The sequence below is a fragment of the Sylvia atricapilla genome, chromosome 3 (assembly GCF_009819655.1).
Source record: "Sylvia atricapilla isolate bSylAtr1 chromosome 3, bSylAtr1.pri, whole genome shotgun sequence".
Taxonomy (NCBI): domain Eukaryota; kingdom Metazoa; phylum Chordata; class Aves; order Passeriformes; family Sylviidae; genus Sylvia; species Sylvia atricapilla.
In genome coordinates, this window is record NC_089142.1 from 36,597,387 (window position 1) to 36,617,315 (window position 19,929).

The 19,929-nt window shown below is 44.2% G+C and overlaps 1 protein-coding gene across 1 annotated transcript in view; it reads right to left on the minus strand.

Annotated features, from left to right (window-relative positions):
* The window catches only part of BACH2 (BTB domain and CNC homolog 2), a 79,579-nt gene that overhangs the window by 5,042 nt on the left and 54,608 nt on the right, over positions 1–19,929 (minus strand). The window contains exons 3-4 of the mRNA XM_066315142.1: positions 10,670–12,214; positions 1,249–1,455 (exon numbers count right to left, since the gene is read on the minus strand). Coding sequence (XP_066171239.1) covers positions 1,249–1,455; positions 10,670–12,214 — 1,752 coding nt within the window. The remainder of the gene's footprint in view (positions 1–1,248; positions 1,456–10,669; positions 12,215–19,929) is intronic.

A 19,929-nucleotide genomic window follows, 5' to 3' on the forward strand; every position in this document is an offset into this window, starting at 1 on the left:
CCAAAAACTCCATCATTTTGTGATCACTGTGCCCAAGAAGGCATCCAGCCATCACTTCACCCACCAGCCCTTCACTGTTTGCAAACAGATCCACTGGGGTGCCTTCCCTACTTGGCTCACTGCATATTGCCTCATATTCAAGCCCTCTTTGCCAAATAGAAGCATCAACGTTTTTTGGGGGAAAGAATCCTGCACCTCAAATGGTTTTTGATTCCTCAAACTGAGCAGGGATCAAGTCCACAAGGCCCCTCATATGCCTTTCATTTATTCCTCTGAGATGTGTGTTTGTGCTGGGGAGAGGACTTAAAATTTTTATTTTGCCTATCTACATTTTACTAGATCAGACAATAACAGCAATGTCATGGGATTGCATGAAATCTATTAACTCAAACTAATTTTCAAGTGAAGGCTAGAGGCTGAATCACCCTCTGTTGTAGTCCAGCTCTCAGAGTGCTGCTCTTGAGGCTCTGGACAGTGAAAGACAGGAACTCCTCCCCATCACCAGCTCAGTGCAGATGGACAGACATGTGCAGCTAAGACTGGACCTACTTCTTCTGACAACCGGATGAAGATCCATCCACTCTTTCACTGTGCAGAACCTCTGACTCACCCTGTACACACTGCGCATTATACTCAGTGCAGGAAGCAGTTGCTCACTATTTTGTTTATCTTTGTTGTGTTGCTTGTTTTGCATCAGTGGAGCACTACTCTGAACAATGTTTTGATTTTTCTTTTTTTTCCCCCAGGGCTTCAGCAGCACAGCATCTGAAGACTTCACAAGCCTTGACAATTCAAGCCTCCCAACCAGTTTGTGAGGTCAGTGTCACCTCCCTGTTACAGACAGGAAGCAGACAGGCACAGGCAGCAAGTGAGTAACCCAAAGTCATGTGGCTTTCTGCCATTTGTGAGGTGATGCTAACTCAGCTTCTTCCAAGAGATCCCTGCCTCTTTCACACTATATTTCCTACAGCTTGAGCAGAGAACAAAGCAAAATGAAGCCCAGCAAATCCCACCTGAGGTGTTCGTATCATGGCTGAAAGTGGGAGGAATTTTCTGAGCAGCCACTTGGCCTTGCTCCAGTCACCTCACTCCCTTCCAGTAAAATGTGGCAGCACCGTCCTCTGCGCATTCTGCTTATGAATGTACAAACTGACTGAACCCACTGAAATCTGGACTCCAATTGCTGTTGGTGCCCTGCAGGCTACAGTGTGAGGGTGAGCTGGGCTGCGGCGAAGGCACAGAACTCACCAACTTGCGGATTTCACATTCGAGGTTCTGAATACAGTCCAGTTTCCTCTTGCGGCAGCGCTGAGCTGCAATCCGGTTCTTGCTGCGCCGGCGGACATCGTGGATGAACTCGAGCTGCTCTGAGGTTAGCTTGTGCATCTTTATCATCATCTGGAAATCATTCCTTGGAAGATCTGTGATTTGATCAACAGGAAAAGGAAGTTTCACCTAAAACACACACAAGACAAGAGCAAAGAGTCACATTTTGTTTGCTCAATGCAAGCTGAACAACAGTGAGCGTAAGGAAGATTATCTTTGCTGCCACCCCCTCAATAAACAACAAATCAAGTTTTACAGTGAGCAAGTTCTTCCCTTGTGGAGGTCCAGATGGTAAGGATAAGATGATAATCATACTTAAATCAGCAACACATATGAATCCCAGATAAAAATTTTAATCTTTCTCCAAAGCTTTAATAAATTATCTCATTGCATTAAGAGACGGTTCTGTCCACTAAGAGACACGGCCTTTTGGAAAGAGTGAAGTACCTTGCTGCTATTAAATTTGAACTAGTTTCAAGGAAGGGGCTATTAGCACAGCAGAAAACACATCTCCACTTGGACAGCAGGACTAAAAGTTTGATTAAATATGAGGTTAAAAATACAACCTGACACCTCAAGTGGATGAAAGATACTGTATTGCAATTAGAAAAGGTCACCTAATCAGCATTTCAACTGAGCAGTACACTACGTAAAGAAGAAAGGGTCAGGAGTGTGATGCAACATATCCTATCCTGTTAAAATATATACATTTAAAATTAAACTAAATATGTTGACACTCTAATATTCTTGCAGATTAAACAACACTGAAATTGTATTTCCTGAAAAGATCAGGGTCTGACATCAAGAATCCTAAAAATTATGAATTAAAGCAGAGAAAAACACAAAGCTCACAGCAGTCTGAAGCAATGAATACACACTGTGTCAAAAGCTGGAGAATAGTGGATGTGCTCAAAGCCTTTTAGTTTTTTTTGCCCCAAATCGATCAGCTTACTCAAATCAAAGTAAGCACCTTTCCTTAGAAACTACTTAATTTAGAGCGTCGGACTGATAACTATCAAAAGACTGATGTTTCTTGGCCAACTGTTGTATTTGGTGGTCAAATAAGAATCAGCTGACAAAGCTGAAGGAGATGCAGGTAATTCAATTGACCCCTTCCCTTTTTGAGTCATACCCACACTGCCCAAAAGGTGGCAGTAAATATTTATGTTTCTGTCCTTATTTGGTACAATCGAACCGCTGGAACAAGAAGACTATTCTGCACACAGGCTATCAAAGAAGGTAAGTTGCTACAGCCAAATGAAAGATACTGGTAGAAAACATTCCTTTCATATTTAAAACACGTATTGTCTTCAAATGGTGCACTTAAAAATTATTTTGAAATAAGGCAAGTAACAACATGGATTATAATTTATCTTTTTCAGAGAGCTGAGTTGTTCAAGCAGAACAGTTTGCTGAGGACACACATACACCAACACCCAGTGGTGGCCTCTGGCATCTACAGTCATGGACCCTCAGCAGGCACCCAAACCTGCCACTAACCAGCTCCTCATCTTGTATATGGATGTTCTTGGGTGTTTTCCTGTACCCTTCTAATATTGCTCTGCGCATTGCCAAGCCTGGGGTACGTCAAGTTCCATGCAAACACCTACCACATTCTGTCAGATGGCTTCATGCCCTGAATGTTCATTCATGCCCCACGTGCCCAGGCACTCAGTACCTGACAGGTCAATTTAAAGCAGCAAGGAATGCCAAACACTGCCCAATCTCTCCCAAATTCTTGCCTGAACACACAAAGGCTGACCTTAGGCACAGTGATGTGAACGACCTTGCTTATGGACTGCCAGTTAATGACATGAAACCAGTTTGATTTCCCCTCCTGAGCCTTTGGATGGTCAACATAAACTCAGTGTCACCTGTTTTTCTCTCAAGCTTCAAGCAGGGTCTGAAAATGAAAACAGCCAGTGCTTTCCTCTGAAAGACACCACAGTTCCACTCAAAACCAGTCCTTTCACGTTCAGTTTTTTTCCTTATTTTCTTATAACCGAAATGGAAAGCAATGTTAACTTTATTTCTCCCCACCTCTCCCTTTCAAAGCATATTTACTTGCAAGGAGGAGATGTGCCTGCAGCTGGAATGGGAATGAAAGAGAAGAAATTTAAATATGTCAGGTAGAAGTTGCCGAAGGGAAATGGGAAAATAAATAAAAACAGATTAATTAAAAAAAAGGGATTGAAAATAAAACCACCTACACAGCGGACCAGGGACTGCTATCAGTAATCCCGGCATAATCCCACTTCTGTCACAGGCAGCACTGCACAGGATTAAAAATGTGAAAGGGAAAGTGGAAGTGAGTCAGACTCATTTCCTTCACCATTCACAGCATTTTTATTGCCTGTCTCCCTCTTCGAAATCAGCTGTCAACTGAAAAAAAAAAATACCAACCCACCGAGCTTTTGGCACGGACACAGTGAATAACTGCACCGGGGTGTTGCTGCAGTGAGAGGCTAAAGTGTTTTACATCTGCACAGGGCAAGACTCTCAGCTGCTATTTATCATTACAGAGTGGTGAGTCATTTTGCTAGAGCCTGCAACTGTGCGGTGGGTGGGATTCATCTGACTCACCCAGAACTGCATGAAATGATGGGTTGGGGACTACCTAATGTCCTGGTCCCTCCAGACAGCAATGCTGCACGGCTTCTTCCTCCTTCTGGCTGCAGGAGGAGTGGGCTTAAGACTCAGAAAAGACTCTGCATCTTACAGTATCTATGGGAGGTGAAAGAAATCTTACCAGAGGTGTTTGAGAAAGACAGTTAATTTTTTCTAAGATATGAAAGAAACCCCCAACAAGTATGCTTTCTCATAGCGTTTTCTTTCTAATCACTATGATTTTTGGCTCAAACTATTCTAAATTAAAAATGTAAGTGGGATCTCTGCTCCTTCCAGCAGAGATACTCCAGCCAGAGCTAACCTCACAGAGCTCCAAAATCTCCCCTTATCAGCACAATTACGCTTTCCCTGCATTTTCACACTGGCAGCACAAGCTTGGTTTCCACCACACAACAAATAAACTGGCATCTTCTACCACCACTGCAGCCTCTATTGCCCCAGCTCTGGCTAAAGACAGCCAATCCACCCTGGGGAAAAAGGAGACCTGGTTAGGATTTTGTGGCATTCCCCATCCCCCCTCCCTTATTAGCATTAGGATGCCAGTGTAAATGTCAATGCTTTGAGAGGCTAAGTCAGAGCAGTGATGTAGACAGACAGGGACAGCGACTGACTCAGCACATGCAAGGCCCATATATAACCAATTAATTCCTTCAAGCTTCACTAGTTAGTGCCAGCTTGGATCATGTGCCAGTTACTGCCGTTCTGCTCATCTATTGTACTAGTTACTGCTGCTGCTCTCCCCCCACCTCTTATTTATCTGGAATAAAGGAAAGGACCGAGAACCTGTATTCACTCAGATTAAAATATAAATGTCAACTCTTGGGAATTTCTTTATCCTATGGGTAACCTTAGCTTTTTCATTCTTTCATTATATCTTAATTGAGACATCATCTCACCCTAGCCAATTGCTAGCAAAGGCAATGAACTTCCCAAGTCTCACTTTAACATCACAGTAACTAGAAGGACAAATATACTATCCATAAGAAAAAGCAACCATTATGTACTGAGCATGGGAAGGTGGAACTCATTGTACCAGTTGGTCAGTTGCTCCAGAGCTGTAAGAAAAAACCTGCTGCCTTAATGCCCTAAAATCCTGAAAGCCTGTGACACTTGAACATGCTGACTCCTTGGAAGGCTCTCAGGACCCACCCAAGAAATCCAGCACAGAGGCTCAATCATGCCAATCAAGGCTCATGCCTTTTTTTAATGCAGAAATGTGTACTTTGCTTCACACAAAAGAGCCCAAGACATTAATGCTGTGCTTCCAAGTATCTTCCTTAGCATAAAAGTCCGTCTTCCACAAACGCTCAGGAAGAAACTCATTCCAGGACAGAAGCTGAGGTACATTTACCTGTGTTTAGGGGCTCAAGTGTCTGCAGGGTATTTCAGGCACCACTTGTGGTCCTACAGACTAAGGACCACCTATTCCTGTTCTGATTTAACCTGGGCAGAGGCTGTCTAAGAAGCACAAAGGTAATGGGCCATACTTTGTATAAAGGATAGCTGAGATGCATTTTCTCATCTTGTGGTCAAACTGGCACAGCTGAAGCCTTCAAAACACCTCCTTTTTCCAGGAGTCAACTACACCAAGATGGCAGAGGACTGCAAAAGGGGAATGATGAGCCCAGGCATGAAGATCTACCATTGTGTCAACAAACCAGGATCTAAATTGTCCCATTTCAGATCAGCAGGTTCCATTGCAGACACTATGTTCCATCTGACACAAGACAACTGATGGCCCTTTAGTGGCATGGGGTCAACTCCAGCATCACCTTGTGAGGGCCATGAGAGGTGTTTGGGTTGGCAAATGCTACCTGAAAGGGCACTGCTGTGGACCTGGTGGAGGTAGCTGGGTAACCTTTTGGTTTTCCACCTGCCTCACAGAAGTGGGGGACCACAGGCCGATCCCAAGGCTGAGTGCTTTAACCCAGCAATCAGGAGATGTGGATGGGGTTGTCATTGTTTAGCCCATGACTTGGACTTGGATTCAGACCACACACTGCTGGTGGTTAGAATGCTGGGCTGAACTCTTCCCATTCACTGCTTGCAGTGTCCCCAGCTTCCAGCCCTTCAAAGGGCCCAGCAGTATGATACTCCTGCCGTAATAGGCTTCTCTGAGACCAGGGATAGCACAGAACACAGACAAAAGGCACAGGTGCACTTAAGAACGGAAGATCAGGCAGCGAAATGAGAGGGGATACAGTAAAGTATTTCTCTGAAAGAGTTACTTTTGCAGCTCAAGAACTGGAGTACTTCAAGAGCTCATGCAAGATCGTCAAATCAGGGTATAAAATAATTGGTTGTAGTACTCCACAGAATAATACAATGTTTAAAAGGACCCTCCTGAAATTTCAAACTCTCGGTGTTGTTGTAATCTAGCAACTCTTTGCTACCAGTATGGAGACCATTCCCATTGAAGAGAGGAAAGAAAACAAAACTCTCATGAAATTTATCTTACAAGACCGATGTTTGACAAGACACCATTTAAACAGACATTGAGAAACAATTCCCAGTGCTCTGAGGATGCCATCAGGAGAACATCTATCAGAAAACAATCTGCAGAGTAATTTTTCTCATTTTCAAATTTGCAAACCTAGTAAAATCAGGAAAGCTGGGGTGACTGATCATCAGATTCTGGGGAGGTATCACATCCCACAGCAAGTTAAAACCTTCACGTGTATTTTTCTCAGCTGACCTTCTTTCCACGTAACACTCTTCACTGAGCAGGAATATTAAGCAGTGAAGCAGTCTCAGATTAGGCAACTCAGCAGAGTTACAGTAGATTTCTGGTAGAGTAGCTTTGGTTCACTCCTCTTTTCTGGGGCTCTGACTTGCAGTACTTTGCTAGGCACCAGCAGATGAACAGAGAAACACAGAACTGTCACATAACATGGAGGGAGTTCAGCTCTTGCTGAAAGTTATTTACCTACAATATCCCCAAAGGTCTAATTGCATTACCTTTCCCTTTATGAAAATTTCCTTTGAAAAGTGAGTTACCAACCCAGGCGGGAAATTCTTTTGAAATACAGATGAAAAGACATTGAATGCAATTCTCTGGATAGTAATAGTTCTTGGAAAACTCCACCTCTTACCTCCTCTTACCCTTGTTTACTTTTTTCCTCAGAAAACTCACTTATCAAATTAGTCTGAGCTGAGATCTCTTTTTAACTGGTTTAGTAGTACAACCTTTTTTACAAATTTTCTAGCAGATAAAAACTCTTCAGTACTTGCTGAAGAAAAGGAATACCAAGAAAAGTAGGTAGTGCAGAAGTTTCTGTTCCTAAGTAGGTTAACAGATTGACAGACTACTTCCTTTTCAACAATTCGTTATTTCAGGGCTTATTGTTTTGTTGTTGCTATTTTAAGGAGAATTGTCAGAACCTGCCTGTAAGCACTGAGCTTTAAGTCTTCTCTCTAGTATTATATCTCAGTAATTGATTTTTCACAACCTGTAGAGGCCTGAGAGAGCTGAGTGAAAAGAGCAACACAAATTATTAAATATTTCTGTGAAGTCGCAATAGTTCAAGTAACAGCCCTGTTCCTGCACCTTTGTACCATGGGTACACCCTTGCACTTGCTGCTTCTGTCAGGAAGCCTTAACAAAGGGAGAGCTCAGAAGAGTCTTGGTGGCTCCAGGAAGGGAAGCAATAAGCAAGGACATCCTGGAGAAGATTTACCAGTGGTGTTCCAAGGACTGTCACCTCCTCTGACAGTTGTGACTGCCATCTGCCCCAGTAAGATGGAGGCTCGTCACAAGGTGGGGTCACCTTCACCCCCATGGCATCATGCTGAGCTCTAGCACCCCACTTCTGGCACCAAACCACTTTGGCCATGTGCTCCTGAATGGCATCTGTCTGTGGGAAAGCAGAATGCCTAAAAAAAGCAGAGAGAAGCCTTTCACCTACCTCTCACACAATCAATACCCCAGCAAATGATGTTTTGCAACATTAACTCTGGCAGCGACAGCATTCTGGGAGCCAAATTAAGACCAGTTAGGTCCAAATTCCAGGGGAACTGAGCAGCCCTGTGAGATAACTGACGGTCAGAGTCCACCAGGCTTATTCCCATCAGGCCATCCAACCCAGTGAAAGCTGACCTGCAGCAGAAGAACCTGCATGGCCACTCTCCAGAAGGCCAAGCATGTCACCCCCAGATATCTTATCAGGTGCTTTTTTAATAGAAGCCCAGAAAACACTGTGTGTTCTGATATGGAGGGGGAAAGGGACTCGTCTGTGAAGTCATCAGGACAACAAGGGCAAAGAAACAATTTCAGGAATGGAGAAAGATTCCCATGCAGCTTGCAGGGAGGTAAAGAACAGAAAGCTGTCCATTTCAGATAGTTGAGAGTCTCTCCTGCTGTTTCAATCATAGCCAAACTGCAAAAACCGGGTAGAGCAACTTATACAAGAACTTCCTGCTGCTGTTACATATTTTCTACTGTCTGCTTTAAGACACCCTTTACTGCGGTTTCCACAGCAGCAGATCTTGCAGGATTGCAGGATACACACCACAAGTCACTGTATTAACACAGTATTGTTTAATGAGGCTGCAAAGTCTGTTCTTGTACTGGTAACAACCTTCCAAAGATCAATTTAAAAAAAAAATCTCTACCAAAGCATTGGTGTGATCTGTTTACCCATGGCTTGTTCAGGATAGTGCAGTGCAACCCCATGGAGCAGTAATTTCATCACCACATTTTTAATTCCTAGCAGTTCTGATCACAATACCCTGGGCTAAAAAAAAAAAAAAAAAAAAGCACCTTTTCAGCAGTCCCAGGGAGAGAAAACTTCCTCAGCACAGTTCAGAAAATTTTCCCCAGGCAAAACCAGGAGTTGAGCAAACCTTTCCTAGCACTGTCTCAGAGCCAGATGTCTGCCTGCCAGCAGCACATCCAGATGGCCTCCTATAGCTGCCTGTTTGGTCCTTGTGTGTCCCTCCTCTCATCCATGGTCTCCTTCCTGCACATACTCACATACCTTTTTTCTAGGTAACCACACTAGTCCCCTGTAACCTTCTAATTTTATTCTTCCAGGCTCATTTTTGCTGCAGCATATTTCCATACAATTAGGTAATTATGACAGCTAATTAATTATCAAACCTCAAAAGACTAACCTCCGCCCCCTGTGCTGCCTCGTGTGCTGAGCAAGCAGCACACATGGGTGGAAATGGATGGTCCCTGCTCCCTGCTGCCCTCTGCCCCTTGTAAAGGCAGGACTTCACTGAGTAACCCAGTTATGGCCAAACAGAGCTGCTGTAGGGCTTCCCAAATGAGATGTCCTGCACAGTATCCCAGGCAGCTTCCCAAAGAGACTGTCCATTCTGCATTGTCCTCTGCTTACGACATGAGGACGAAGAAGAACTGTCCTCTCAGAATCACTGGTCCAGTGTGACCAGGGATTAGAACACCAGAGGCTCCCCAGGCTCTTCAGCCCTTCCTCAAAGCTAAGCAGCCAACTAAAGGAAGCACTCACATCTGTCTGAAAAATAAAGCCTGGGATGTAGCTGGAATAAAGACTGAGGGATAGAATGAAGTTCTTTTTTCATCCCCACTCCATAACTAAGCCCACATGGTTCTGAACCGGGTGCTCTCAGCATATTAACCCCCCAAAGCTGCACTTGTTGCTCCCCACACTGAAGCACAAGCTCTCAGTGGAGTTTTTCAGCATTACCAGAGGAACCTGATATGTGATTTCACACAGACATTCTCTAGATCATGCAGATTCCTAATGAAACTCTGTGAATAAACATCCAGTCTTTTCCACCTTTTGGGCTGCACAAGACATCTCCTTGATTTAAGTTTGCCCTCAAACTGGTGACTTCACACAGACAGTTTACTTGGTCATGGTTAGCCATTTATCACTGCAGCATCTTCAGCTGGCCCATCTCCAGTTTTAGAGAAGGCCCCTCTTTCTCTTCCCTCTCTTGAGAGAACTATAATGGAAGTTGACAGCTTGCTCTTCAGCCCCAGATCATTCTCTTGTCATTCCCTTAACAATCCTGGAAATTAAAGGATAACCTCTCTAAAACCATTCGTGCCATGACTGCTAGAGCTCACCACCAAACAAAATGTCACAGCCAGGGAACATGATCTCAAGTCATAACATAATAGAGGCAAAACCCAGTACCTGAACGTGCAAAACACACACACACACACACACACACACACACATGTGCAAAGATGACTTGAACGCCATTCTCACAGCACAGGGTGGCCAGCTACGCAATTGTTAGAGTAATTTCACACCCCTGCCAGCAACATGCAGCCTGCCTCTTCAAGCAGGCTGCCTGACCCTTGGTGTCAGGAAAGGCACAGCCTAAGGTTGCTCAAACACACCTGCAGCAGTAACAAGTGGAACTGGAACCACCTCAGCAAATTAGGGAGCAGTGCTTTGTGCCATGGAAGCGGGTCAGAGAGGGAGGAAGACAAGACACTGCTGGCAGACTCTGAAGCACATCAATGCACTCTCATCATTCAGCAGTTTGCTGTTTTCCCATACCCAAATTTTTAGATGTGCTGAACACCTTGGAGGTCAAGCAGACCTATTAATGTGAAGTCAACCATGTGCACTCAGCTGATGAGGGAATAAACAGAAGTTACTCTTGGCCTCTATAAACAAAGAAAGTGCTGGGGAAATGCAAAGTCAGTTGAGAGAATCAAGGAACGATTAATTGGGTCATAACAAGTGTGATATATGTACTTATCTTAAATCCCTACCTCATGCCCTCTGTCTTGCACAGGACATGATTCACTGTCTGCTTCTGAGAATGACCCAGACTCATCGCTGGAGTTTGTTCCATAGGATGGCTCACATTTAATCTGGGCTCGGACCGGGTTGTACAATCCATCCCCCACCACGCTGGGCTCCTGGTGCTCGGGCGCCAGGAATCGGGGGCCTTGGGAGCAGGGGGAAGAGGAGAGCTCGCAAAGACGCAGGCTGCAGGGAGAGCCGCCGCTGCCGTCCTCTGCGTACGAGTAGGAAGAGCACGAGCTGGAGGTCCTGGTTCTGGTTTCCAGAGGAGGAGAGCGAGGGCAAACTTTAATTGGCACCGGACAGCTGGTGTTCGGCCGCATCCTTCCCGGCAAGTGATCAGCTGTCAGCCCGCTGTGCGAATAGCTCTGAGAGCTGGGGAGAGACTGGCTACCGCCGGCCCACAGACCCTTTGGCACAGCCTCAGTGAAGTCTTTGTCCAAGCTGCTCACACCAGAATATGAATGCACCGAAGTGTTTACTTGGTCACAAGCATTTGAAGAGAATATAACGCTCCTCCTGTCCAGTTCCCCTTCTTGCTTACAGAGAGTTTCAAAGCCGGGCCCCCTGAGTGGTGATCCCACTGTGAAGTTGGAAGCATCCTTCTGCATGGCATGGGACTGTCCATAGTTCCCCGTGAAAGGGACATAATCAGTTTTGTGGTCACCCTGAGTTGTCCCTTTTTCAAAAGGGCATGCTGGACTCCTGCCAAAGTGCTGTTGGGAAGTGCTGGGGAAGCCAACCAAATCTATGCTCTTTGTTCTGTTGAAGAAAGACCGCAAGCAAGAAGGAGAAGACCCACTTTTTGGCCTGTCAACACAAGTGGGGCTTGGCTGTTTCCTGTCCATTTCAACATCCCCTTCTTTATCCCTGATGTCAGGTTCATCTCCAGAGAGGCAAAGTGTGATGCTTTCTTCATCGTTCTCTTCATTCTGAGGCTCACTTTTTATCTGCCCCATAGCAAGTCCTGATTTGAGGCCATTTCCAGAGCTCTCTTCACTGAATGTGCTTGCAAAACCTGAGGTACTGATGTGTGATGTGTTGTAGACATTCTTGGTACAAGCAAGCTGGTATTTCTTGTATCTGGGGTACCGTGTTACTGCATCTTTATCCAAATTGTCCTTGCTATCTCTCAGCATGTCAGAGTCAGGCAGCATCCCTTCGCCCTTGTCTGCTCCAGCAACAGTGGTTTCAAAATTGAAGGGTTCTTGGTGCATCCTCTCCCTCGGGCAAGATATTTTTGACGTCTCTGATTCCATTGTCTCCTCCTCTTCCCCATCAGAGTTCTCCTCATCGTGCATGCGCTGACAGGTGGTATCTTTTTTGCACAGGAACAGGCCATCTTCATTGTTCAGCAGTTGTGTCTGAAGGAAGCTGAAGCAGGAGTCCTCCAGGTTGTGCATGCGCAGGAACTCCGCGCAGTGGATGACCTCCTGGATGTTCTCCCTGCTGAGTAACAGCTTAGCAGTGTAGGCAAACTGTAACAATGGACCAAATCCCCTGACAGTGACCTGCAAAAAGAGAGGGGAAATAGCCAGTGTTACCATCAGCTCTTGCTGTCATCCCAAGTCCTTCATCATGTGTTTAGATAAACTAACAGATCTGGCATTCAGAAATAAATACTGCTCAGCACCAGCTGTCCTTCTGTCATACCACCAGTGATGCTATGTCCAGGAACTAGCACTGCTCCCTTCGTGTTGCTCCTGTACATGGCTGTACAGGTTGAACTGAGCACTGTTTGTCCCAGGTATCTTGAAGACCTATGAACTAAGTCTCTGCTCTAATAAAAGACTGACAAAACTAACCTGGACACCAAGTCTTACATGGACTTCATTTTAACTGTGCTACAGCACCCAACTATGAAAGCACCAATTCAATTTTGATTATTCTGGTCTGGTGGAAGGTCCAACGAACAGAGGTTTCAAGCTTAAGACACCACTTAAATCCAAAAAGTATTTTGGGAAGGAAACACTTAATATTACAGCAAAATTCAACAGAGAGCATCTTTCTGTCTCTTTCAAAAGCAAACAATTTCCTTTTTTTCTTCTCAATTTTTTTTTTTTTTGCAAGCCATTGCTGAATACATAATAGGTAAGTACAGACTGCATACCTTTCCTCCATCCCATGGAGATTATTCCCCTTATACTGCTCCTGATTTTAGTGAGCCTGAGGTACAGCTAACAGAAAAGAAATTAATATTTATAGCTCAAATGATGGAAATTATTCTGAGTCTCACCTCAGTACTTAATTTCCCACCATTTTCCTTGTAGAAAGAGTAAAAACTGTTTCCAGGAGAGTGATCTCCAGTCAGCTGTTTCAGGTCTGACTTATGCACTGCTACTCATCTTGTTTTCTTTCCATACCATCTCTGTTTACATTAATATGCCATGCATTAAAAAATGCACACTTCCTCCCCCTCCCATTTTTTACAGTTGTATCTTTACATACAGCTATCAAATAAGTTGCTAGGCCACACAGTAAAATATAGATATTGTCTATTTTTGAAAAAAATACTCTGACTGCCACTAACCCTTCTGTGAAATTTTTTCTCCCAATGGGTATGAAATACAGGGATTGGTAAAATTATTCTTCATGAAGCAGCAAGAGGCTGCTTCAGAACCACCACTCGCCATCAAGGATTAAGGTTTCTGCACAAGAAAATTCAGTGGTTTGGCCACGAGGCTGAGATTTGGAAGACCACAACTCAACTTCCCATTGTACCAACAACCTACCACATGACCCTGGTAAGTCCCTTCAGTCTCAATTCACTGAGATGCCTTCCTGCCTTTCTTGAAAACAGCACTCATTTATCTGTGTTCCCTGTGTTTTGCACACCAGGCAAAGGCCTTAGATAGGATTCAGCACAGCCAACACCTGCATGCCTGTGTGAGGTTGGGATGCACAGCTACAACCTCCTTCTGGATGCAGACATCTCTGGTAGGCATCCTCAGCGCAATTTCCTATTTTAAAACAAACAAGAGGAAGCACTGCTGTCTCTCTCTTTTTTTTTTTTTTTTTTTTTTTTTTTTTTTCAAAATGGCCTAAAGACAGGAGGGGAACCTAGAAAGCAGGTGACCACGCTCCTTCCTCAGGCTGTGAGGATTGAAACTCCCATTTCCCAGCTCCTCAGAAGGGTATATTTGGTATGGTATGGGATACCCTGAAGGTGAGTTGCTTTTTACTATTCTTCCAATCAAATTATCAAATTCATGCCACCGAGCAAAGAAGCTGCTCAAAAGGCTGGTGAACCATCAGGCCATGAATTTGCAAAGGTCTAATTCGTGACTAGAGTGTATTTGAGTAAATAATTTGGTTCATCACAATGAAAAGCCTATAAAGCCCTATACTGCCTCAGGACCAGTGGTAGAGTTCACAGATTTTTATAGAAAATCCTAACTTCCAGAAACGAGCCTTTGTTATTCACAGATCTGTATTTATGATGGCGGATTATGAAGACACCACAAGTAGTGCAAATTTTGATGGGGAGAAAAATATTTTAAAGCACCTCTAAAATTGCTCCCAATAGCTATTTGATCCACAGTATTACTGCTCTCTCTGCTATTTTAAGAAGCAGTGCATTTTCATGCACATACTTACACACTTGCACATTCCTGTTTTACAATACGCCTCTGGTACAGAATTGCCAAGATTTACAGCTGGCTATTAAATGAATCTCTGCTTTATCAGTGTTACACTTTCTGCCTATCTGTTAGATTATCAGCTCACTAAAGACCTATCTGCATTTTATCTATGCAGCATGATTAACAAAATTGCTCGGGAACTTAATGAGCTACTCGCAGGCTGATGGTAAGATCTTCGGGGGAGGGGTTTCACATATTGCTGCACATCTTGTAAGCTTGGCAGCAGCGTAGGTCTGCAGGGACTCCGGAGCACAAACACAGCTCTCCTGGCAGTGGTGTCATTTGGCCACTAGGTGGAATGGCTGGAAAGCAAATTAAAATAATTTTCTGTGCTGGGCCAGGGTTTCACCTACCTGCCTGCCTGCCGCCCCAGCACAGGCACTCTGCACAGCCTCGGGCTGACTCATACAGCCCCACAGCAAGGCTGTCTCCCACGCTGACACAGGCTTTTGCTCCAGGTAAACCACCACGAGAACAAACAGCAGCAGAGCTGCTCTGCGCTGGATGTATCGGAAACAGAGCATGAGACTGTGCCCTGGGCTCCCCATGGTGCCCAGCAGACGCCTCATGTGAAGGATGATGAAAACTCCGAGTAAATGTGTGCCTTGACTTCCTTTGGAGACATTACCCAGTGACACAACCTTCACTCTCACAGTCTTCAGATCCAAAGGGGGAAAGTTTCTTTTCAAGCACCCGGCGCTTGTCGTTGCCCTCAGGCAAAAATCTCTCTAGTGCCAATTCTTGAAACTGCACAAACAATAACTTTGGAAACAAACGGGTGCAAAGCTTGCTGCCAAGTGTGAAAGCCAGCGCAAGCTCTGCCGCCTGAAGCTGTCTAAATATTGATTCGGCTCCCATGGCAGGTTCCCTGCCTCGGCCCCACCAGTTTTGGGACTGCTCGCATCTGATGCATTCTGGCAGGAAGGCTGGAATCGAGCCACTGGAGCGTGACTATGAACACCGCACATCGGGAAAGAAAAGGCTTTGAAGCTGCATGTACTACCACCACACAGGCATTTCTCTAGGAAGAGATAAGGGTAGTCTTTTGAAATTATTTGATCTGACTGATTCATCCCAGTGAAAAAAGTCAGTGAAAACAAGTTGATCTACATTTGCAGGAGGAAAGAGATAATTTCTCTGCTATAACAGTCTTCATTTACACGTGAGAGAGACCTTTGTTGCATGTGTAGAATCCATGCCAGCAACAATCCCAGGGGTTTTTTTCTCTATTGAAAATAAGATGTTCAAGAGTTGCTTGCTTTTAAACCTTATTTTCTGTGTAAATTAATGATTAAGCAGGCAGGTCAGTTTGTGGGAACCTCCACTGGACACCCTGTCCTAGCTCATATGCCAAGTCACTTCTTCCCTGCCTTTCAATCCTTTGCCTTATTTCAATTTCTACCCATTTCTGTTGTTTAAACGGAATTGACTGGCTACTAGCAAACCAGGCAGAGAAAAAGTAACGCATACATATAAAACAACAGTGCTCACACAGAGAGAAAAGCAAAGATCCTGGCTTCTTGGAGGCATGATTTCTTTCCCTTATGTCTCAAAGCCGGGTATGAGAGGACTTCTCCTGTGTATTTGGAGCATGCCAAACAGCCCACCAAGACTAAGGATAAAGCACTTTATTTGTCTTGCTTCTGTCCCCATCTGGTCTTGTATGCATTTAAACCCCTCTGGTGCACACAGGACAGGGGTACTGCAGCCCTGCCTAAGGTATCTGGCACCCCTCCTTGCTCTACAGCAATCCAAGAGACCAAGTCCACATGCAGCTCCTGCCTCTGCTCTGCTGCCAGAGGGACACTGCACTCAGTGTGCAGTAGGGGAGGCCTGTGTCAATTCAGCATTGTGGTGATAACAAGCCTGACCACTGTTAAGGTGAGAGAAAACAACTTTTCCTGCCCTTTATCTGCCTCTTGTCTTTCAGACTGAGCTAGCTGAGCTGGGGGACGTGTTTTGTATGGCCATGCCCTTGTGAGTGTGTGCTATTGAGGAACAGGCTGGAAACAATGCAATGATATGATCACCATCAGGAGATGTTAATCAGCATTAGCCATATTGAATTTACCAGCAAAACAGGGACAGCAGCCCTGCAGAAAATAAGCACGCAAAGTCTATTTTAGTTCAGTTTGACATTGCTTTTCTCCTTAGAGTCCTAGAGAGTGCGATGCTCTGGTTAGTCCTAATTGATTTAAGTGACCAGACTTCCACTACTTCCTTTGGGAGATCATTGCCAGACTCTACTTAAAACCTCCTTGTGAGGAAATATTTCCCTTATTTTCCTCTATCATCTCTCATTATATTTCCTTGATGCATTCCGGGTAATGCTTTTTCCTTTTGGAGAAATAGTTGAATTGTTGTTAGACTCTCTGCCTTCCCTTTTTTGTTGGTCATTAATGAAAAACTGGCTAATTCAAGGACAGGAATATTATTCACTGTTGGATGGGAGAGTAAGAAGCTGAGAAGACAGTCAGCAATAAATGCTAGTAAAGGAGGCAGCATTACAGATGCAAATAGAGCATTTTTAACAAAGCATTCTTCTAGTTCTGGGCCAATACTATTCTAAAATTAGGAGGAGGGTTAGCTCACTTCCACATTGGGAACACCATCTTTTTATAAGGGACTTCTAGGTCAGAAATTCTATTTTAAACACAGCTGTACACACACAGGCACCGTGGGAGACGCAGCACTGGGGGTGAACTCGCTCTGGCTCCCGGTTGTGTCCATGCCCTCCGTGAGGGCTGATCAGGCATGCCACGGGGGCCTCCGTGCTGTTCTGAACACACGGGACGTGGCCTCGGCGCTCACGCGGAGTGCGGACGTTTCTGCGGCTGGGCTGGACCCAGTGCGCGCCGCAGAGTTCATCAGTGCACGCTCATTAGCGAGCTGCCCAGACTTCCAGATGTCTCAAAATCCCAGACAAATAGACAAAATCCTCCAATTCTGCACAGACGGTATTTCTTATGGGGGGTGGGAGGGAAGGTTATTTCCAAAGGAAACATGGATGTCTGGTAACCATGCTTGGAATGGCATCTGTATGAAAAGCTGCATCTGGAGCAGGGAAGGTTAACCCCTGCAAAATGCCAGCAAAGTCTGACTTCAATTTAAAGAGGGGAAAAGTGATTAAGGGCAAGAAAAGATCACTGTAAACATGTAGGAATGTAAAACTTGGCAAGGCAGCATCTAAAATGGAGCAAGGGAATGTTTACAGTAATATGATGCAAACTAGCATCAAGAACAGAGAAGAACTGTCTAGTTTGCTATGGGGCGCTATTGGCACTTGCAGCAAAAAGAAATTAAAATGTAGGGACTTTTTTTCCCCGACTCTTAACCTAACGGTTAATTCAGAGCCATCTTGGAAGGCTGTCCAGGGAAGATGATGGATATTTTATGTCTGAGTACTGCAAAGGAAAACTAACAAAGCACAACCTTGTTCTGGAGAGCTGGGCTTTAATGTAGTAGACTTTGGCAGGGCTAATTTCTGTGTTAATGAGGGCACAGGGCCAATGATCTGCTAGAAAAGAGCACTAAAGTTCAACAGCAAATGCACATGCAATTGTTCTTTTCCAAATAAAGCATACCTGGGGCATAAGCAAAGAACAAGCTCATTGGTACTGGCATGAGAGGGCTGAGCCCTCTCCTCCCCTCCAGGGATACAATGAAATCTGCAGAACATTAGTTGCTAAATCCTACTGAATTGGGGGTAATTTAGGTGGTGAGACCTTCAGACCCACTGAGAATGCACAAGTCCTGACAGAACAGGGCAGGCGCATGTTATTATCTTTACACATTTGAGTAGACTTGTTAAAACTCAATAGGAGCACTGATAGGTTTTTTTATGAAGCATGCCAGCTGCTTTCAGGTTAATGGTTTATATTTTTAGTATTTTGATTTTCAGGTTAAATTCATCATCAGGCACCAAAGAACAGTTAGAAACCCCTCGTCTCTAATTTCCAATCATCGAATCAATTAAGCCATTTTGTGGGGAAGGAAGAAAGAAAGATTGAATCAAACCTTACATGCTGAATATCAAATTTGAAATTAAGAATTATTTAAAACAACTGGATAGAAAAATAGCAGAAATGTAACTGTTTCTTGCAGAACTCCAAATGAATCAGTTATTCACATAAATTTTTCATAGCAGGTCTACTGTGGTACCTGTTTTATTGGCCTTTCAGCATTGCTACTGCAGTCTACAGGCACATGTAGAGATTTTTAATCCATCTCAGCCCTGACATTGCCTAATATGCCCAAGCAAGTAGCCAACAATCCACCAACTTCTTACTCAGCCAGTGGGTTCCCAGCACTACGAGTTATATAATCAAACACATGCTAGAAAAATAGGAGATAAGATTAGTGACAGTTAACTGCCTTTTTTTTTCCACAGCCTGAAGAAGGTCTCTGGGATTAAATATTAACTCTAATCTTATTTGCTAAAATTAGCACACAGTGTATTCTTTTTCTTCTACAGCCAATTGCAAGTATAGCACAGAAGTTATTTTCAGAGGGTAATCTGATAACCAAAATCAGTCACCAAAGCTGTGATTCCATTAAGAATTAAGAGACTTCCTGGTTATTTACTTGGTTATTTTTACCTGGGATGGTGAAGCCTGGGGTTTTTTGTAGCTTGAGCTTATTTGGTTTTGGAAAACTCCCTGAAAGATTTAAGTATATTGCTAGGTTTAAACAGGTCAGTCACACGTGCAAAACTAACGGTGTTAGACATCACGGTTTGCTCCTATATATGCACACTGGCAGGAATTGTTTTGAAACCATGATCCTTTTACATAAGGTGGGAACACGCAGGAGGCAGGAAAAAATCAGAAGAGATGATAATCAGCAGAGTACTTTTGTAAGGCAATGCCACACCAGTATTTTATTGCATTTCCCCTCTTTAATTAAACAGCATTTAAATGTTCTCTCACCAGCAGCTTGCAGATGTACTTCCCTTATTTATTTGCTCATAAAACTGTGGAGTTTCTAAAATGTGTGATCACTCTTTAAAAATTCCACTTGGTGAGAAGCATTACATGCTGGTATTTGTATTATGTAAGCTTTTAAACAACAAAGGAATGTACAAATTGCTGATGGAGAATCAACAAAGGGAGACCTCTGTTTTCACTCTAAAAACATTTTTTAAATTAAGTAGATACCATGCCAGCCACAGTTTAACATTCTGCCTCTTCTGGTAGTGCATACAAATTTTGTACAGAAGAGTAACCTGAAGTCCAAGTGACAGCATGGCCTCTCCCACATTGCATCACATTGCAGGGGTGGGGAGGACACCACACTATCACCATGCATTCCCTGGGCAAGGATGCAGACCAGGGTAGCAGAGAAACTGGACACATAGCTCCTTTCTTTAGGAGGCCCATTACCCAATTATTATGTTCAAAACCCCCCTGGGAAAACTGCCATCTGCAAAGCCATACCCTGAGTGGTCCAAGGGGTATCCTATATCTTTCCAGTGCATCCTCCACAACAGCCTCTGGAGCCTGTCAGACTGAGAGCCTCAAGAAGATGCTTAACTGCCCTTAGTGGTACTTTTACAGAAGATGCCACACTGGAAGTGCTTGTCCAAC